This window comes from Sturnus vulgaris, chromosome 13 (genome assembly GCF_052056855.1).
Source record: "Sturnus vulgaris isolate bStuVul1 chromosome 13, bStuVul1.hap1, whole genome shotgun sequence".
Taxonomy (NCBI): domain Eukaryota; kingdom Metazoa; phylum Chordata; class Aves; order Passeriformes; family Sturnidae; genus Sturnus; species Sturnus vulgaris.
This window is the reverse complement of record NC_142255.1, coordinates 13,442,315-13,457,004: the sequence shown is the minus strand read 5'-3', so window position 1 is coordinate 13,457,004 and position 14,690 is coordinate 13,442,315. Positions and strand designations below refer to the sequence as shown.

Below are 14,690 nucleotides of genomic sequence, written 5' to 3'. Positions count from 1 at the left end.
AAAAGGTTGCTGCCCAGTTCTGGCCACTCTTACCTTCACACAATCCCCATACCCATCTCTCTACTCCCACAGAAGCTGCTCACAAGGGCAGTCACTCAGGATGAGAAAACTGTGTGTACTGGGAGGCGATCAGCCCCAGGGACAAGACACAGAGCACTCAGCACTCCAGGTAAAGAAAGTGTCCCTCTAATTTATAACAATCAAGAAAAGATGACCAAGGATGTGTCCTCATAGTAACTGCAGCTCTCCTAATAGAAGGTGCCCTTGCTCTTCCTCGGTGGTAGCAGAGGGATTCACTGATTTATGGTGGCTCTGATTTGCACCAATATCCTTGCAACGTGAAACAAGATAGTGCTGGTTGCAAGAAGGCCAAATAGTCTTCTTGAATAGGGGAAGTTTTCAGGAACCAATTGAATAAGCCAGACAGGAAGAACTCACCAGTGGTCCCAGTGCAGGGCAGCAGAACCCATCATGCCAAGGCAAAGTCATGGATGGGGACACACACCCTTTCATGGCCATCACAGAGTGACACCAGGAAGGAAGGAGCATTGAACTGATTGGGGGGATGCCAGGAGAAAGAAAGCAGCAGTCAAGACCTAGCAAAGAAGCTGCATAGGTGGCAGGAATAATGGAGATGGAGGTGGGAAGGACATGTATGGTCTTCTCCAAGCTGAGCTAGTATCAAACATGGCCACACCAAGCCACGCCTGCCCTCAGCAGCAAAGGACATAAATATGGTGCCTTTATAACATCCCTGGAGTCTTAATACTGGAACAGAAAGACTCCTCTGGAGGAAAGCAGACCACCATGGCTCCCTGCCCTTCCAGGAGTTTGCACAGTCAGAGGAGGTGCCTACCCTACACACTAGCATATTTTTGCTCCCAAATCAGCACCCTGCTGTCCCCCGCAGTCTAATGCCACCACTGACAGAGCCATCTCTCCTCCTGTCCCTGATCCCTAAGGATTTTTTTTTGTTGTTTAATCCTTGCAGTTTATTCATCCCATGTGGGGCGGAAATTACAGCACTCTCAAATCTTTTTAGTTCATCCACACGAAGGCACACTTTGGACAATTTCCAGAGCTTAAAGGGACAGTGTGAACTTGGAAAAAAAAAACAACTAACCAACAAAACAACAAAAAACCAAGTCATGCAAATCCAAACGTGCATGCTGTTTGTCTAATACTATCTACAAGTAACAAGCCCAAATCCCTAGTAGAGAGGACGATTATTAAAAAAAAAAGTCTGGTTTTCCTCCCTTTTTCAACCTGTGAATTTGACATCTGCTTGTGTACAGGCAGTTTAATTGCCCTGTGAAAGGTACATCTCTTTTTCCTTTCTCTGCAAGGGATGCTTTCCAGTAATAGCAATAGCAGAGCAAAACCTGACACCAAACAGGCAGCTGATGTGTGAACAAGGTGAAGGAAAAAGGGATAACTATTGAACATGCTTCGCATTGCTCCTGGGGCCGCTGGACTCTTTTAAACATCAGCAGGAAATAAAAAGAGATATAAAGTCACTTCTGGCTCTTCCCTACAGATAAGGGATTTCAATTGAAAAATAAAACAAAAGAAAATGAATAGAGACATGTATTTCCTAAGAGTAATTACAAAAGATTCGGTGTCGGTGTCTTTTAACAATATGCTGCTTCCAGGATTCGTTAGGCACAGGAAGATCTACATGAAACAGCTCTTTTCAAGACATCACACAGACTCACTACAGACACTTTGTCAAGCAGCAGCATTGCAGTGAAGGAAATGCCCCAAATCACCCAATATCTTTCATACAGACATTAATAGCAGCCTCACATTTACCCAGATATTCTATTTTTAACCTACAAACTATCCCAACCAGCTTCAACCTTCTTGTTCTCAACGTACATGGTGGGATCCTGCTACATCAGGTTCCCAAAATAGCTGAACCTGAGGTGCTGGATTGGACAGGGATCCCTCCTGGCCTCTCTCATGTCCAGCCCAGGGATTCTTACCACACTGGGTGATGTTCATCTCCTTCAAAGTGATGATGGCTGCATCCATGGTCATGCAGTAGAGATCCTGGTACTGCAGGTTTGCCTCGCCCTTCTCCTGCCAGAGCTGGATCCAGCGGATGTCACAGCTGCAGTTAAAAAGGTTCCTCTCTAGTCTCCTGCGGGCAGAGAGAGGTGAGAAAGGATGGTGGGATGGGGAAGGATGAACAGAGCTGTCACCTGGCTCTGGAATCCCCAAAGAGGACAGCCACCATGCATGTATGAGAGCTAAAGTAGAATCTTCTCCATGTTATCCACCTGGGATCTTCTGGCACTTATTATACCTGTCTTTGCCACAGTCACACATCCATGTGTTCACACAGTCTCCTTCATGAGTGCCCACAAGGTTTTACATCTCCTAGGGCAGCACACAGGTGCATTCACTGTCTCTCACCACAAGATCTGCACTACTGTGACTTGGTCCCACTGTCACCCAGACACTCAAAAGAGTCATCCCTCAGCAAAGGAGCAGACAGCTCTCTACTGCTTTAAAATATTGATTTACACCTTCAAATCCTATTTCAGTGGTGGTCCTAGACTCTGCTGGGCAAAGCACAACTCAAGCCCCCACAAGCACTCAGAGAAGCTGGCAGCTCTTCTCCCAAGTTCTTTGTACAAACACAGGCTCCTGGTGACCCAGAACACAAGCTAATGTGCAGTGGAACATGCATTTTAATCAAATCAATCAGCACTGTACTGAGACCCTGCTGACCTGGCCAGGAGAAATGAAGAAAAGCACTGCCTTTAATGTACTTCATTTAAACCACACTTACACATAGTTTATATACCAGGAATGTTTATTATAATTGATTTTCCAACCTATTAACCATTTCATTTACATTTTTAAAGCTCTGCAAGTCTCTGTGGACATGCAAGAAGGGCAAGTCCCAGCAGGGAGAAGAGCCCAGTGCTCACCCAGGACTGAGTTACCAAAGCTGAGCAAAACTAGGATACAGCCTGAACAAACAAAATATCTCCCCACACAACTGTAAAGCAAAGAAAGCTGGGATCAGCAGAGCCAGAAGTGCTAAAGGTGAGCTCAGTCACCCCAAAGCAGAAGGGCATCTCCAAAGGTCAAATCATTGTTTCACATGATGTCTAGATCCCCCACCATAGAGGGGAAAGCTTTTCTCCTGCTCTGTTCCACGTGTTACTGAAAAATTCATGCTTGCTTTTACAAAATTAATTCCACTGACTAACAGGATTTGGAAACAACCTTCCAAACATCTGCAGCTGCTGTTTTGTCAATACAGGGCTGCAAAGGGAAGAAGTGAAGGGGTCTTCTAGTTGCATCCAGGGTTGCTAAACCTGAACCCTAATGATGCCATTTTGCATTTTCAAATACTTCAAGATGTCATCTGACCTTTTTTTTTTTAGAGCAAACACTGAGTTAAGCTTCACTCTGTGGCTTTTCATTAGTTCATTTCTTTCCCACCAAAAGCACATAAACCTCTGTGACACAGGTACAAGGCTCAGACAAGCAACTCAAAGGCCAAAGCACTAAATTTAACAGACCAGAGCAGATTAGTGCAGTGATTTGGTGGGATTTGAGTGATGAGATATTCCCTGCGTGCTCTGACAGGTACTGCCAGGGCTTTGCACAGCCTTTACATCCTCTTCTACACAACCATGAACCTCCTTCTCAGGAGCCCCCCAGAATCACTGATACCAGCAGGACATGGGATGGCACGTGGGTAAGGGATGGCAGATCAGGTAACTGAGAATGTACCCTGGGACCTGGCAGGGAGCTGGGGGAGCTCAGATGCAATGGGGGAGGAATTCTGCTCCGCTGCAAATATCCTCACAAAACGAGGCTGCTTGGAGAGCTGCTGTCCTAGCACTTTAGGGCAGCTCTGTAAGTAATAGACAGCAGCTTTCCTGGCCCATTGCTAATTCATGAAGGGCCATGAATAATACAGGAGCCACGGGCTTCAGGGCAGAACTTCCCCACAACCTGCCCCAACACCAGCGATGTAACTCGCTCTGATCGAGACCCCCAGAGGGGCTTTTACACAAATTAACTCCCATCACGGGCTGGATGTGCTGAGTGCCACGGGCAGCTGGCACAGCTCTGTGGTAGAAGGGGCACATGTGTGCACCCACTGGTGCTAACATGCATTGCTAATGCATTTCCAACATGCAGAAAATACCCTTTCCTTCTTGTTTGGTGCCTGCTTTGCCATGCCAGCCAGCTATCCAGAGAGGTGCATAGGCAATGCCACACTCACACTGTTCTAAACCTGCCCAAAAACTTGGACTTCCAATTCTCTCCTCAGATCCCTTCCTTACAGGGACCATTAGGAGATGCAGCTGCTTCCAAACTCTTCCTCTTACTGTTCTGTAACACACCTCCACTACCTACAACCCTCTACCTGTGGACATGGATGACATCTTGGACCAGAGGACACTGCCATGTGCTTCACACCACGGGTGTGCAGCACCCCAGTGAGAATTAAGGCAAGAGGCTCTGTGGGACACATCCAGCACAACTTACTCCTGGAACAAACAAACAAACCCAAAGGGCATTTTTTTGCATGCAGGCTGCAATTGTTGCCAAAGCATCACTTGGCTGCAGGCACTCAGGAGCTGTGCACACCCCCACACCTTCTTCAGCCCTCCTTAAAACTGAAAATGCCTATGAGAAACAGCAAATATCATAGCTGCAAAGGAGATCCCTCTGCCCAGGCAGAGCTGTTCTGTCACTCAAGGAGTTCATCCGAAAAGGGACTGAACCTGCACCTGAGACAGAGCCATCCACCAGCACCATAAGCAGAGAGTGATAATAGGGTGTACTCAAGGCACAGTCCCTCCCCTAACAGGCACACTATGATGGGGAAAGAGAAAAATTGGGGCAATCATGGCATGAGCTGTCATTTAATGGGACAACGGCCCATCAAAGCTGAAACCCTAAAGCTATGCAAGCATCAAGTCAACTCTTCAAAAAAAGTCTTGCTTCTGGTGCCTGGTTGAGCCCAGCTTTGCTCCCTACAGAGAGCTGTACCCACTATCTCCCAAAACTGCCTGGACAGCCTTCACCAGGGTGGACCAGTGTGGGAGAGAGATGCCATCAATACTCCAGTGTGTTCTGGAACAGACAAGGACTTCACATACCCAAGCAGTTTTTTTCCAGACTAGGCAGCTAAATGAGACACATGCCCTGTCCCATGCCTCCCCACTCATCAGCTAAAGCAAAGCTGTCTGCAGCTAAAACCTCTCAGAGGGCAGTAGAGATCCTTGCCACACTTCTCTTGTCTGTTTCAATTCACATAAAATTCCCGCCAAGGTTTCATAGTCTTACAATTAAAATGCTCTTCCTACCTTGGGACTGAGGCCACTTCCCTAAGCTTGAGAAGCAAAGAGCGCTCAGCAGAGAGAGAACAAAATCTACTTTTTTTAAATTCCTATTAATTTCCCAGAACCAGAGTTTCTCTTGGTGGTCCAACCAAAGCTGCTATTTCTGAACTCCTGCCAGAAGGGGCTGGGATAGAAAGGGAAGGACTGGGACAGGGAGTGGTGTGTGCTGGCTGACAGCTGGCTCGGCTAATGCAGAGACAGGCAAGTACCCACTGCATGGCCACAGCTCTATTACCAGGACTGCTGGTGGTGATAAGTTTCAAAGCTGGAGGCACAGACCATGTTAAGTTGGATTCATAACATTAACAGAGATGCTGCTGTGCCCCATTCCCACCAAAGCCTCTTGCTGTAGCATTGCAGAAATGTACTGCAGGGCAACTTGGCAGGGACTGCTTGTATTAGAAATGCTGATGGGTCGGGCAGAGCAGCAAGATGTTCAGGACTACAAGGTTTTATACAACCAAAGATGTAATTGGATCCAGAGTCTTAGGTCTTTCCGGGAAGGAATTTCTTGAAATGTCAGCTCTAAGCTCTCTGAGGACATGACAAAGGAAGCCAAGGACATGACAGAGGAAACCAGCTGTGACTTCTGGATAAGAAAGGCTCTAAGTCCAATGTTTATGAGCTGTTGCATGTGTCAGATGCTTCCCTGCACACACTCAGCTTCAGACTTAGGAGAGTTTGCTCATTAGCCCGAGCCCTGCTGGTCAAGGTCAGCCCATGCCATGGGAATTAGGGCTGGAGTTGCTGGAAACCATTCCAAGTCTTTTTTTCTGGCCAGAATGAGCAAGAGATAATATTCTTTGGAAGTGTGCCTCATTTTTGCCATCCTTTCTTCAGTGAGTCAGCAGGGGAAAATCTCAGCTCTGTTGAACAAGAAACTCTTCTTTAAAGCAATACCACGTTCATGAGGCTGTGATTCCTTGGATGCAGTCAAGCAGCAATTTCAAGCCCCAAGTTGCCATCCACCTGCCCAGTACTCTTGTGATCTTTACTCCTCATTGTTCACTGTGAGTGGCTTTGTCAGGACTCATGTTCCCTGGCAGTCTCCATGTCACACTCAGTTGTAGTTCCTCTCCTCCCAACACTCTCCTGGAGACAATCCTCCCACTGCTTCCCTCACCACATGCTCCATTGCTCCAAGATGCCTCATTGTAAGTCACGGTTTTGGCTTGCATGACTTTCCTTCCCCTGGATCCATAATTGCCTGATAGCACGAGGGCACTGGAATTCAGTATAAAGCATCTCTGGTGAGCCTCTGCACCCACTTGTTCCACCAACCATCCACATGTAAGCCTCTGGAGAAGAGGGCACTCTTCCCAGGTTCCCTGTGTCCCTGGATCTTCTGGCCTCTCCACTGCTGTGCACAAATGCTGCTGCTCAGCCTGTCTTCCTCAGGCTAGCTGTCTCTGCATTGGCCTCTGCTGCTCACCACCCTTTCCAGAGAGTTTTGGCTCAATTTCAAGTCCTTGGCTGATGTCAATCTGTAACTCCCTTTCTAGCTTTCACCAGTGTTTCACACCCGCTTTATGTGGGCCATGTATTCCATCTCCTTCCCAGGTTCTGGAAGCCTCCTTGGAGCTCAGTGTGCCAAAAAACTGTCTCTTACTCACCCATCCTCTGCATTTCTAAAAAAAAAAAATACAGTATTTCCCACTTTTGTAGATCCATTAGTAATTTCTCCCCATCTTGGAGATCTGTTCTTCTTCACCAACAGTGATCCTTCTAGCAGTCAGGTCCACAACCACCTCACAGTGGGTAACATGTCTTTACCTTAATTCCCAATACCTTTATATGAATTATTATTCAGAGTCCACAGCTCAGGCTACACCTCTGTGCTGCCTTCTTGCCAACAATTCCAAGGTTCAACATGGTCCCAGGAAGGATGCTGCAGGTATATCCCCCTGCCCCTTAAAAACTGACATCCCAGTGGATATCAGAGAAAAATATCCCTCTCCTGTCATGTTTGGGGAACAGCATCACCACATTACTCTGGTAATCTCCATCTTAGCTGTGCTTATGTGGATGAAGGGTCCTTAGTTACAAGGAACTCAGAGGGGAACATTTGTCAGGAAGCACCTAAAGAAATTCTTTAGGAAAAATGAACTTGACCAGGCTCTTACTGCAGCCCAGCCAAGAGTGAGGCAGGCCCTGTGAGCAGGAACATTTTTAGGTCTAAATTGCTCCCTGGAGCTGGTGCCAGAAGTTGGTTTGCCAAGACCCCTTTCACAGCCTGGAGCAGGAGAGATTCAGCTGAGGCTCCTGCCCCACACGATGCCAAGGCTCCCCAGGGGACACCATGGACAGCACACACCACACCAGTACTGCTTTCCCACCCCACCATAGCTTCCTACCAACCAGCCCTGTGATCTCCCACATTTCTTTGGTTCATTGGGTTTGTTGCCTCCAAGAAAACTGCTCTGAGCACAGCTCCAACTGGAGCCAAGTAATTCAGCCCCTTCCCACTCATCATGCAGCAGAGTGCTGGCCCCAAGTGACTCTGCTGACACCATCCAAAGCCACCCCAAGCACACCAGCTCCCTGCCAGGATCATCATATCAGGACAACACAGATGTATCCATCAGGTGAAGTAGCCTCTGCTGCCCAAAAAGCAGCTTCTCAATTCCCTTTGTGCTTGGTATTGGTCTTTTGAGCCCGGCTGGAGCTGGCAGACCTGGGACGTGCCTGAAGAAACAAAATATGACCAAATGAAGCAAAAGCACATAAAAACGAGCCCCTTTGGAAGTATTCCCATTAATCTGCAGGCTCCCCATTACCCCAGGCCCTGCGAATGCCTCCAGCTCAGGACTGCAGTCCCATTTGCTCCTCCACTCTTGGGTCTCTCTTGGGTAACAACCATCAATCTGAGTTTTGCCAGACAGTGCAATGACAATAAGTAAAGGTCTAAGAATACAAATGACTCATGCTATTAAACTTGAAACCCAAGCCAGGCTTGAAAAATATTTAGAGCTGTAATCAGCAAGGAGACAAATTCTGAATTCAGCATTTTAACTCTGCAAGCCAAATTTCCCCATTAGAAGGGCGTTTCTCCATTTTCTAATATCACTATTAGTATTTTTCATTTAACAATTTGACAGAAATGAAATACACTGCAGTAACACCGGTGATAACACACTTACTCCCACTTGAAAGACTGTCTTTATTCTTTCATAAGTCACTTCTGGCTTACAGCTCTATTGATCATCAGTGAGGATGAATGGAGCTTCCCAGGATCCTCTGGGACAAATCCTACATATATATTTTTTTATACCCACCAAACAACTATTTCTAAAATTCAACAAAACAGGTCATCAGGGCAACGTTCCATTGATTTCGTGTCCACTTATTCTTCAAGCACGATGCTGAATGCTCTATCAATAATTCAACAGGCTGAAGGCCACCAGTGCCCCAGGAGACACAACTATCCCATGGTCTCCCACATCAGAGCTGGGAGGTGTCTCCATTGCTAGAGAGAAAGGGAACTGTGGGCCTAAAAAAGCAGGGGTGTCTTGTAAAGCACGTGCACCAACTAAAAAAAAAGCAGTTACCCTACCCTGTGACAGATGAGAGCAAGTGTTTGAAGAGATTCACTCAAAATCTGGCCTAGTAAGTATTTCTAATGTGCTCCCAGAGTTAGTCAACCGTTCACTACTCCAGCCATGACTTGTTCATCATCCCGACATTAATTAGCCAGCTGCTGTGAAGTTAAAAGAGAAGCAGTTCTGCTCTGGTGCTCCCATACCCAGGAAAGCCTCCCAAGGATGTTGCTGCCCAGTGGAATTTTAGGTAATTATTCGCTGGCTTCAAAATAGCTTTATTTGGAAATTGTTCCTCCTCTCATCCTCCTGTCTTTTCCCAAGAGATACCCCCAGGGTGGGACTTACAGTTCAAAGAGTCGCAGTGTCTGGAAGAGTTGCCATGACAGAGTGGTGAGCCGGTTCCCGGAGAGGTCTCTGAAAATTAAGGGAGAGAAAAAAAAATAAGTAGTCACTGTAAATAATTCTTCCTGCACATGGCCCTACCACCTCCACAGAGCTCATCATCCTCCTCAATGGGGAGGCTGTCAAGCAGTTTAGAACTCAAGTTCAGATTTAATAATGAGAGATTTTAATGAGGACAAACCCAAATGAAAGTTCCTCTTCTTTTTTTTTTTTTTAAAGGGGAAAAATGATTTATATCCTGCTGCAATGTTAAGGAAAAAAAATCCAATGTCTGATTCTTACCCATGAATCTGGAGCTCAACCAACCATAAGCAAAAAGAACAAGTCTAATTTCAGAACTTGAACAAAAAATTAAGTACAAACTTCATGTTAAAAATAGTAACAGCCAGGTTCAAATGACAGCACGATGATTACCCAAGGTGTTATCATATGATCTGCAGTAGCTGTGCTTTCCAGGTGTCCCAGAATGACTGTGTGCTGCTTGCACCCAGGGGTACCACTGCTACAGCAGCCAACAGCTCCCCATCCCTCTCTCCATCTGCCCAAACTTGCAAAAACATAAATCTCATCTACCTGGGAGAGCTTTGCAACCCAGCAGACATCTTCTCTTTAGCTGAAAGCCAGAGAGGATGAAAGAATGTAAAAGGAACTGAACTAATAAAAACAAGAAATGTGTCTGGAGCAGGGTGAGCAGAAGGAGAACAGCCCCCGGTTTCTAACAGCACAAAAAGATGGTAATGAAACACCTTCTGTTCTGGCCAGCCTTCCCAGGGATACCTGGCCAACCTGAGAGCCACCAACCAAGTGCCCAGCCCATGGGGTGAGCGAGCAGAGGAACGGGTGATCTCAAGCCCTGGGAGAACCCCAAATGCCCAACCTCTTTGCTGGCCTCCAGAACACACAGGAGGTGCTGCCTCACGTCCTTCACCAAATCCATCTCTGCTGTGAGCCACAGGCAGGCAGGGCAGCCCCTCTGCCTCAGCCTGGCCCACGGGGAAGAGCAATGAAGAGCCAGAGGAGTGAATCACCTGAGGTTCATTCAGCTCTGGGCTGGCCAAATAGGAGGTATGACCCAAGGCAGTCCAGCTGTGCAAGGCTCAGCCCCCAAACCCAGTTTGATTTTCAAATAAGTGCTAAAACCAAGAGAGCAAACCCCTGAATGGCTCCTGCTGGCACAGGTTTGTTGCACGAGGATTTGGGATGACAGATTCATTTCTTCCTTTACACTGAGTTTCAGCAAGGGGAAAGCAATTCTAGTCTTGTCCCACCTGCATAGAACTCTGCAATTAGGAGTGGGGAAGCTGCTCATACAGCAAAGCATGGTCCCAAAGGCTCCCCACGAGCCTGGCAGAAGAACAAGCCCAAACACAATGATGGCACAGTGCTGCCTTTTTAAATTCTGGCTCTGCTTCACATCAGACTATCCTGCTGTGGGAACCACAGCAAACCACAGGTACCTCATTTCACATGACTATGATCCCACCATTCCCACGTCTGTAGACAAACTGCTTCCAGTCTCTGAAAAAGGTGGCAAAAAACGGCAGATAAAGCTAAGCAGGGGGGAAGAAAAATATTACAAGACTCTCTCCTTTATCCAACCCAGAGCACTGAGCACCTGGAAATTTTGCAAAGACAGAAGAAAAGTGGGAGGGAAAGGAGCAACTCACTGTTACTGAAAAGTGAGACAGTAAACTCCCTCCCCCAGCCCAGGGAGAAGAAGGAAGCGTAAAGGGGATGCATGAGAGACAGCAAGATGTGGGAGAGAGGCAGAAATGCAGAGGAGGGAGTGAATCTCGCTGGAATGTCCTTTCTCAAAGGTCATGTTTTGCTACATTAGGCAGAAATGTCAAGAGAAAATTGGATTCTGAAAAGAAGAGAAAAAACAACAGGCTTTCCACGCAAATAAGGGAATCAAAAATAGCATGATCGTGTTATTACAATTTAGGACACAGAGAGATGGAGAAAGGATACATCCTCACTAATGCAAGGGGCTTTGCCAGGCAGATGTGCTCCGCTTCTCAACTCCCACAGTGCCTGGAAACCAACTCCTACCTCCTCCTCCCTCCCCCAGACAATAACCCACAGCAAGCAGTAGGCAGAGAGGAGATGGGTCTTCCCTTGCACACATCTGGCAGGAGACTCTGTTCTTAAAGGGCAAAGCCAGTGTTTGATCTGACCTGACCATCAACTTCTGCAGGGCTGGTCAGGGGGACACACACCCACGGCTCCGTTTCAGATCAGCCTGGACACACACAGGGAGGAGGAACATGTCTGTCACTGGAAACAGACACCTTGGGTACTTCAAAACGTCACAAAGGTCCTTCCTCAGGCTCAGAGACAGACCTCAGCACAGAGACCGAAAGGAGCTGCACACAAACACACATTAAAAATACACTATTTCGGTCACAAGAACTCCAAAGGTCAGAGATGCCAGCACTGGGATTCCACATACAGAAGGGTACAGCTACTGACTTGTGCTGCAGAGGACAGAGCTCCTCCAGAGAAACTTCACTGCACAGCAGTGATTTCTCCCCAGAACAAATCCATCCCACATGCTGGATGGGACAGGTTTCCTGGGGAAGGATAATGTGTTTCCGTAATTTAAGATGGAATCACAGTACATGCACACAAGGAGATTAAATTATGGCTCCAGAGGTGAGGTTCTGAGCTCCAGCACTTTGTAACTCCTGTTTGGTGCTTGCAAGGTTCCCCCCAGTCACAAACCTCAGCTGCACACACCAAGCTTCCCAGCGTTCTGTACAGCATCAGTGGGGAGGGTTGGGGAAAACCAAGGCACTCACATCCAGAACTAGTCCTCTCACAGCTCCAAATCGAAGCCTCTCAAAGGCCCATTCTGCCTTCCTGCAGCATTTCCAAGTCTGTTACCACCTCCAAATCCCTGTTACTGGAGTGACAAGAACCCTCATCCTCCTATACTCTGGCTGGGCAGTTCCAGCTCTCTCCTTCCTGACCCATTTCCTTCTCCCTCCTAGCTAAATCACACTATTCATTGCTCTCCAACCACTCCCAAATATTTCTCAGCCTCAATTTCCTTAATCATACCCAAATTTCCTATGATCTTCCCCATTTTTACACCCTCCCACACCAACAGCAATGTCCCAAGAAGAGCTGTTACTCCTCTCCCTTATTCATTACTGAACATCCTTTGCAAAACTTCTCCCTTCCAACTGGATCAAGAGCCATTCTGTTGACCTAAGATGTCCCTGAGCAAAACCAAGTCTTCCAAGCAAAATCTGCCCTTTGACAAGATTTCTTTCCCTCCACGAAAGGAGGGTGCAAATGTTCTGTAACAGCAGCATCACCAGCATTTTCTATCTTGAGCAAAACAGCTTTTTCCCAACCTCCCTTCTACCCCCTCAAACATTTGAGAAAGCTCTTATACGAGACTAGAAAGAAATAATAAAAAATAGAATCAGCCAGGAGCAGACACCCAACCTGAGAACCTCAGCCTGAGCAATTAAAATTTGGCAGAATTATAGGAAAGTGGAAACAGTCCTGTAGCAGTGTGCCAGACAACCTTTATAACAGCCTATGCATCAGCTCCACCTGTAACAAAATACAGCACATCACACATCAAGGAAACACAGGCAGAGGGAAGCAAAATGCCTTCCCTGCATAATTCTCAGCATGAACAGGAGCCTGTCTCTCCCAGGACAGATCTGCCATCAGCACTCCTGGAACATATTCAAACTGCTTCTTTGCCATGGGACATTTTCTCCATCACTCACAAGATGCTCTTTTCCATGGAGACAGTATCAAGAAGTAGCTGCCAGGTTGCTTTTTGCCTCCAGAAGGAGCTGAGCAGGGAGAGAGGGTTGGAGAGAGCTCACCTGGACCAGGTCCAGGGCAGAGCCACCCAACCCACCCATGGCTCAGGCTCAGCACCACTCCACAGAGCTCCTGCTGCAGCAGCTGTGCTCCCAAGGCTCCTACTCCATCCCCACCAGCCCTCTGCACCAGCACCTCACTGCACACCTCAAGGGCTGGCTGTTACCTCTGAGTGACAGCTAAATCCCAGTTCTTGCTCTCTCCCTCCATTTCAGGAGGGGACACTCCGTGTCCCACGCACTCTCCCACAGGCACTGCCAAGACATTGCTGGTGCCCAACAGGGAGGGGAGGTGACCTTTGCCATTTTGTCACAGCATGAGTGACAGATGTGGCCACGGAGTGCCCCATAGAGTCCTGAACAAGCTCCTGAAGTTAAAAAAGGAATGGGTGAGAGTGGAACAAACAAGTCCAAATCCGTGAGGACCAGAACAAGTGGACTTTAATGCAAGAGGAGACAGCATTTTTTCTTTTCCCTTAATTACCCAGCAGCCAAAAGTGTTTCCACTATTAAAGCCATTTTTATTCAGCTAAATTAAGCCAGTTGCCTCATTAATGACACCAACAAGCAGGAGCCCCTGTAATTAAACTGTAAGTTATTTTATGCAGCTCAGCTCAACGCAATGGCAGAAACGCTGCTGTTGGGGAGGGACCCTGGGCACCTGTCCCTCCTCCACATAGCTCCATCCTCCACTTGCCCTTGTTTCCAAGCTGACACATTTATTTTTGCATGGGAGAAGTTTTTCACACGTTTTAATAACATGGTGCCACTATGAAAATCCTGACTGGGAGGGATTAACTTCCCAGAGCAGCTGGGGCTGAGGGAGCACAAGGGAGTGCCTGGCAGAAATGCGAGGAGAGATGCACATCCTCAGCTGCAGTCCCCAGTGCTGGATATGCTGGTGGCACTGCATGTGACTCCCTTCATATTTGGGCACAACAGGTGCTTCCCATCATCTCCCAGCTCACTGCAGCCTTAGCTGGGTGCTGGTGGCCAAGGGAGAGGAGAATGCTACAGCCTCACATGCTGCTGTAGGGGCAGCTCCATTCAGGCTCTGTATCTGCAGCAAGTAAGATGCTAAAGCTTTGGGTTTGAACCAGAGAAATGTTGGAAAGTCATTTTGTGGCTTTCTTATCCCTGCCAGATAACTCCAATGACCTCTAAAAGCACTGTTACACTCCCCATCACCCTCCCTGCCTTCCCTGTCCCCCTCCCTCCTCTTCCTGTTTAGTAAGCAGCTTTGCTCATTAAGGGAAAAAATGTACTGTCCTCCCTTAATGAATGTGCTAAAATTACCCCCACAAGTCCCAGAAGCTGTGGCAGGACAGGCCTCCCCACAAATCAGGCCCTGCAAAATTAGACTCGATTGGAATCTCCAATAGCTCAGCCCCAAGTCCCAGCAGGACACAGCTGAGGCAGCCTGGAAAAGGACTGGGCACTGCCAAGTGCGTGCAAGCCTTGCATGCCCAGAAAGCAGAGTGAGCAGAACAGGGATTAAACTGGTCAGCCTGAGATTTCATAGC

General features: G+C 47.5%; 1 protein-coding gene across 3 annotated transcripts in view; it reads right to left on the bottom strand.

Moving 5' to 3' along the window:
* Positions 1-14,690, bottom strand: part of NTRK3 (neurotrophic receptor tyrosine kinase 3) — a 204,164-nt gene that overhangs the window by 142,020 nt on the left and 47,454 nt on the right. For all 3 annotated transcript variants that reach the window (XM_088172619.1, XM_088172617.1, XM_088172618.1), the window contains exons 4-5: positions 9,263-9,331; positions 1,986-2,143 (exon numbers count right to left, since the gene is read on the bottom strand). In XM_088172619.1, coding sequence (XP_088028745.1) covers positions 1,986-2,143; positions 9,263-9,331 — 227 coding nt within the window. The remainder of the gene's footprint in view (positions 1-1,985; positions 2,144-9,262; positions 9,332-14,690) is intronic.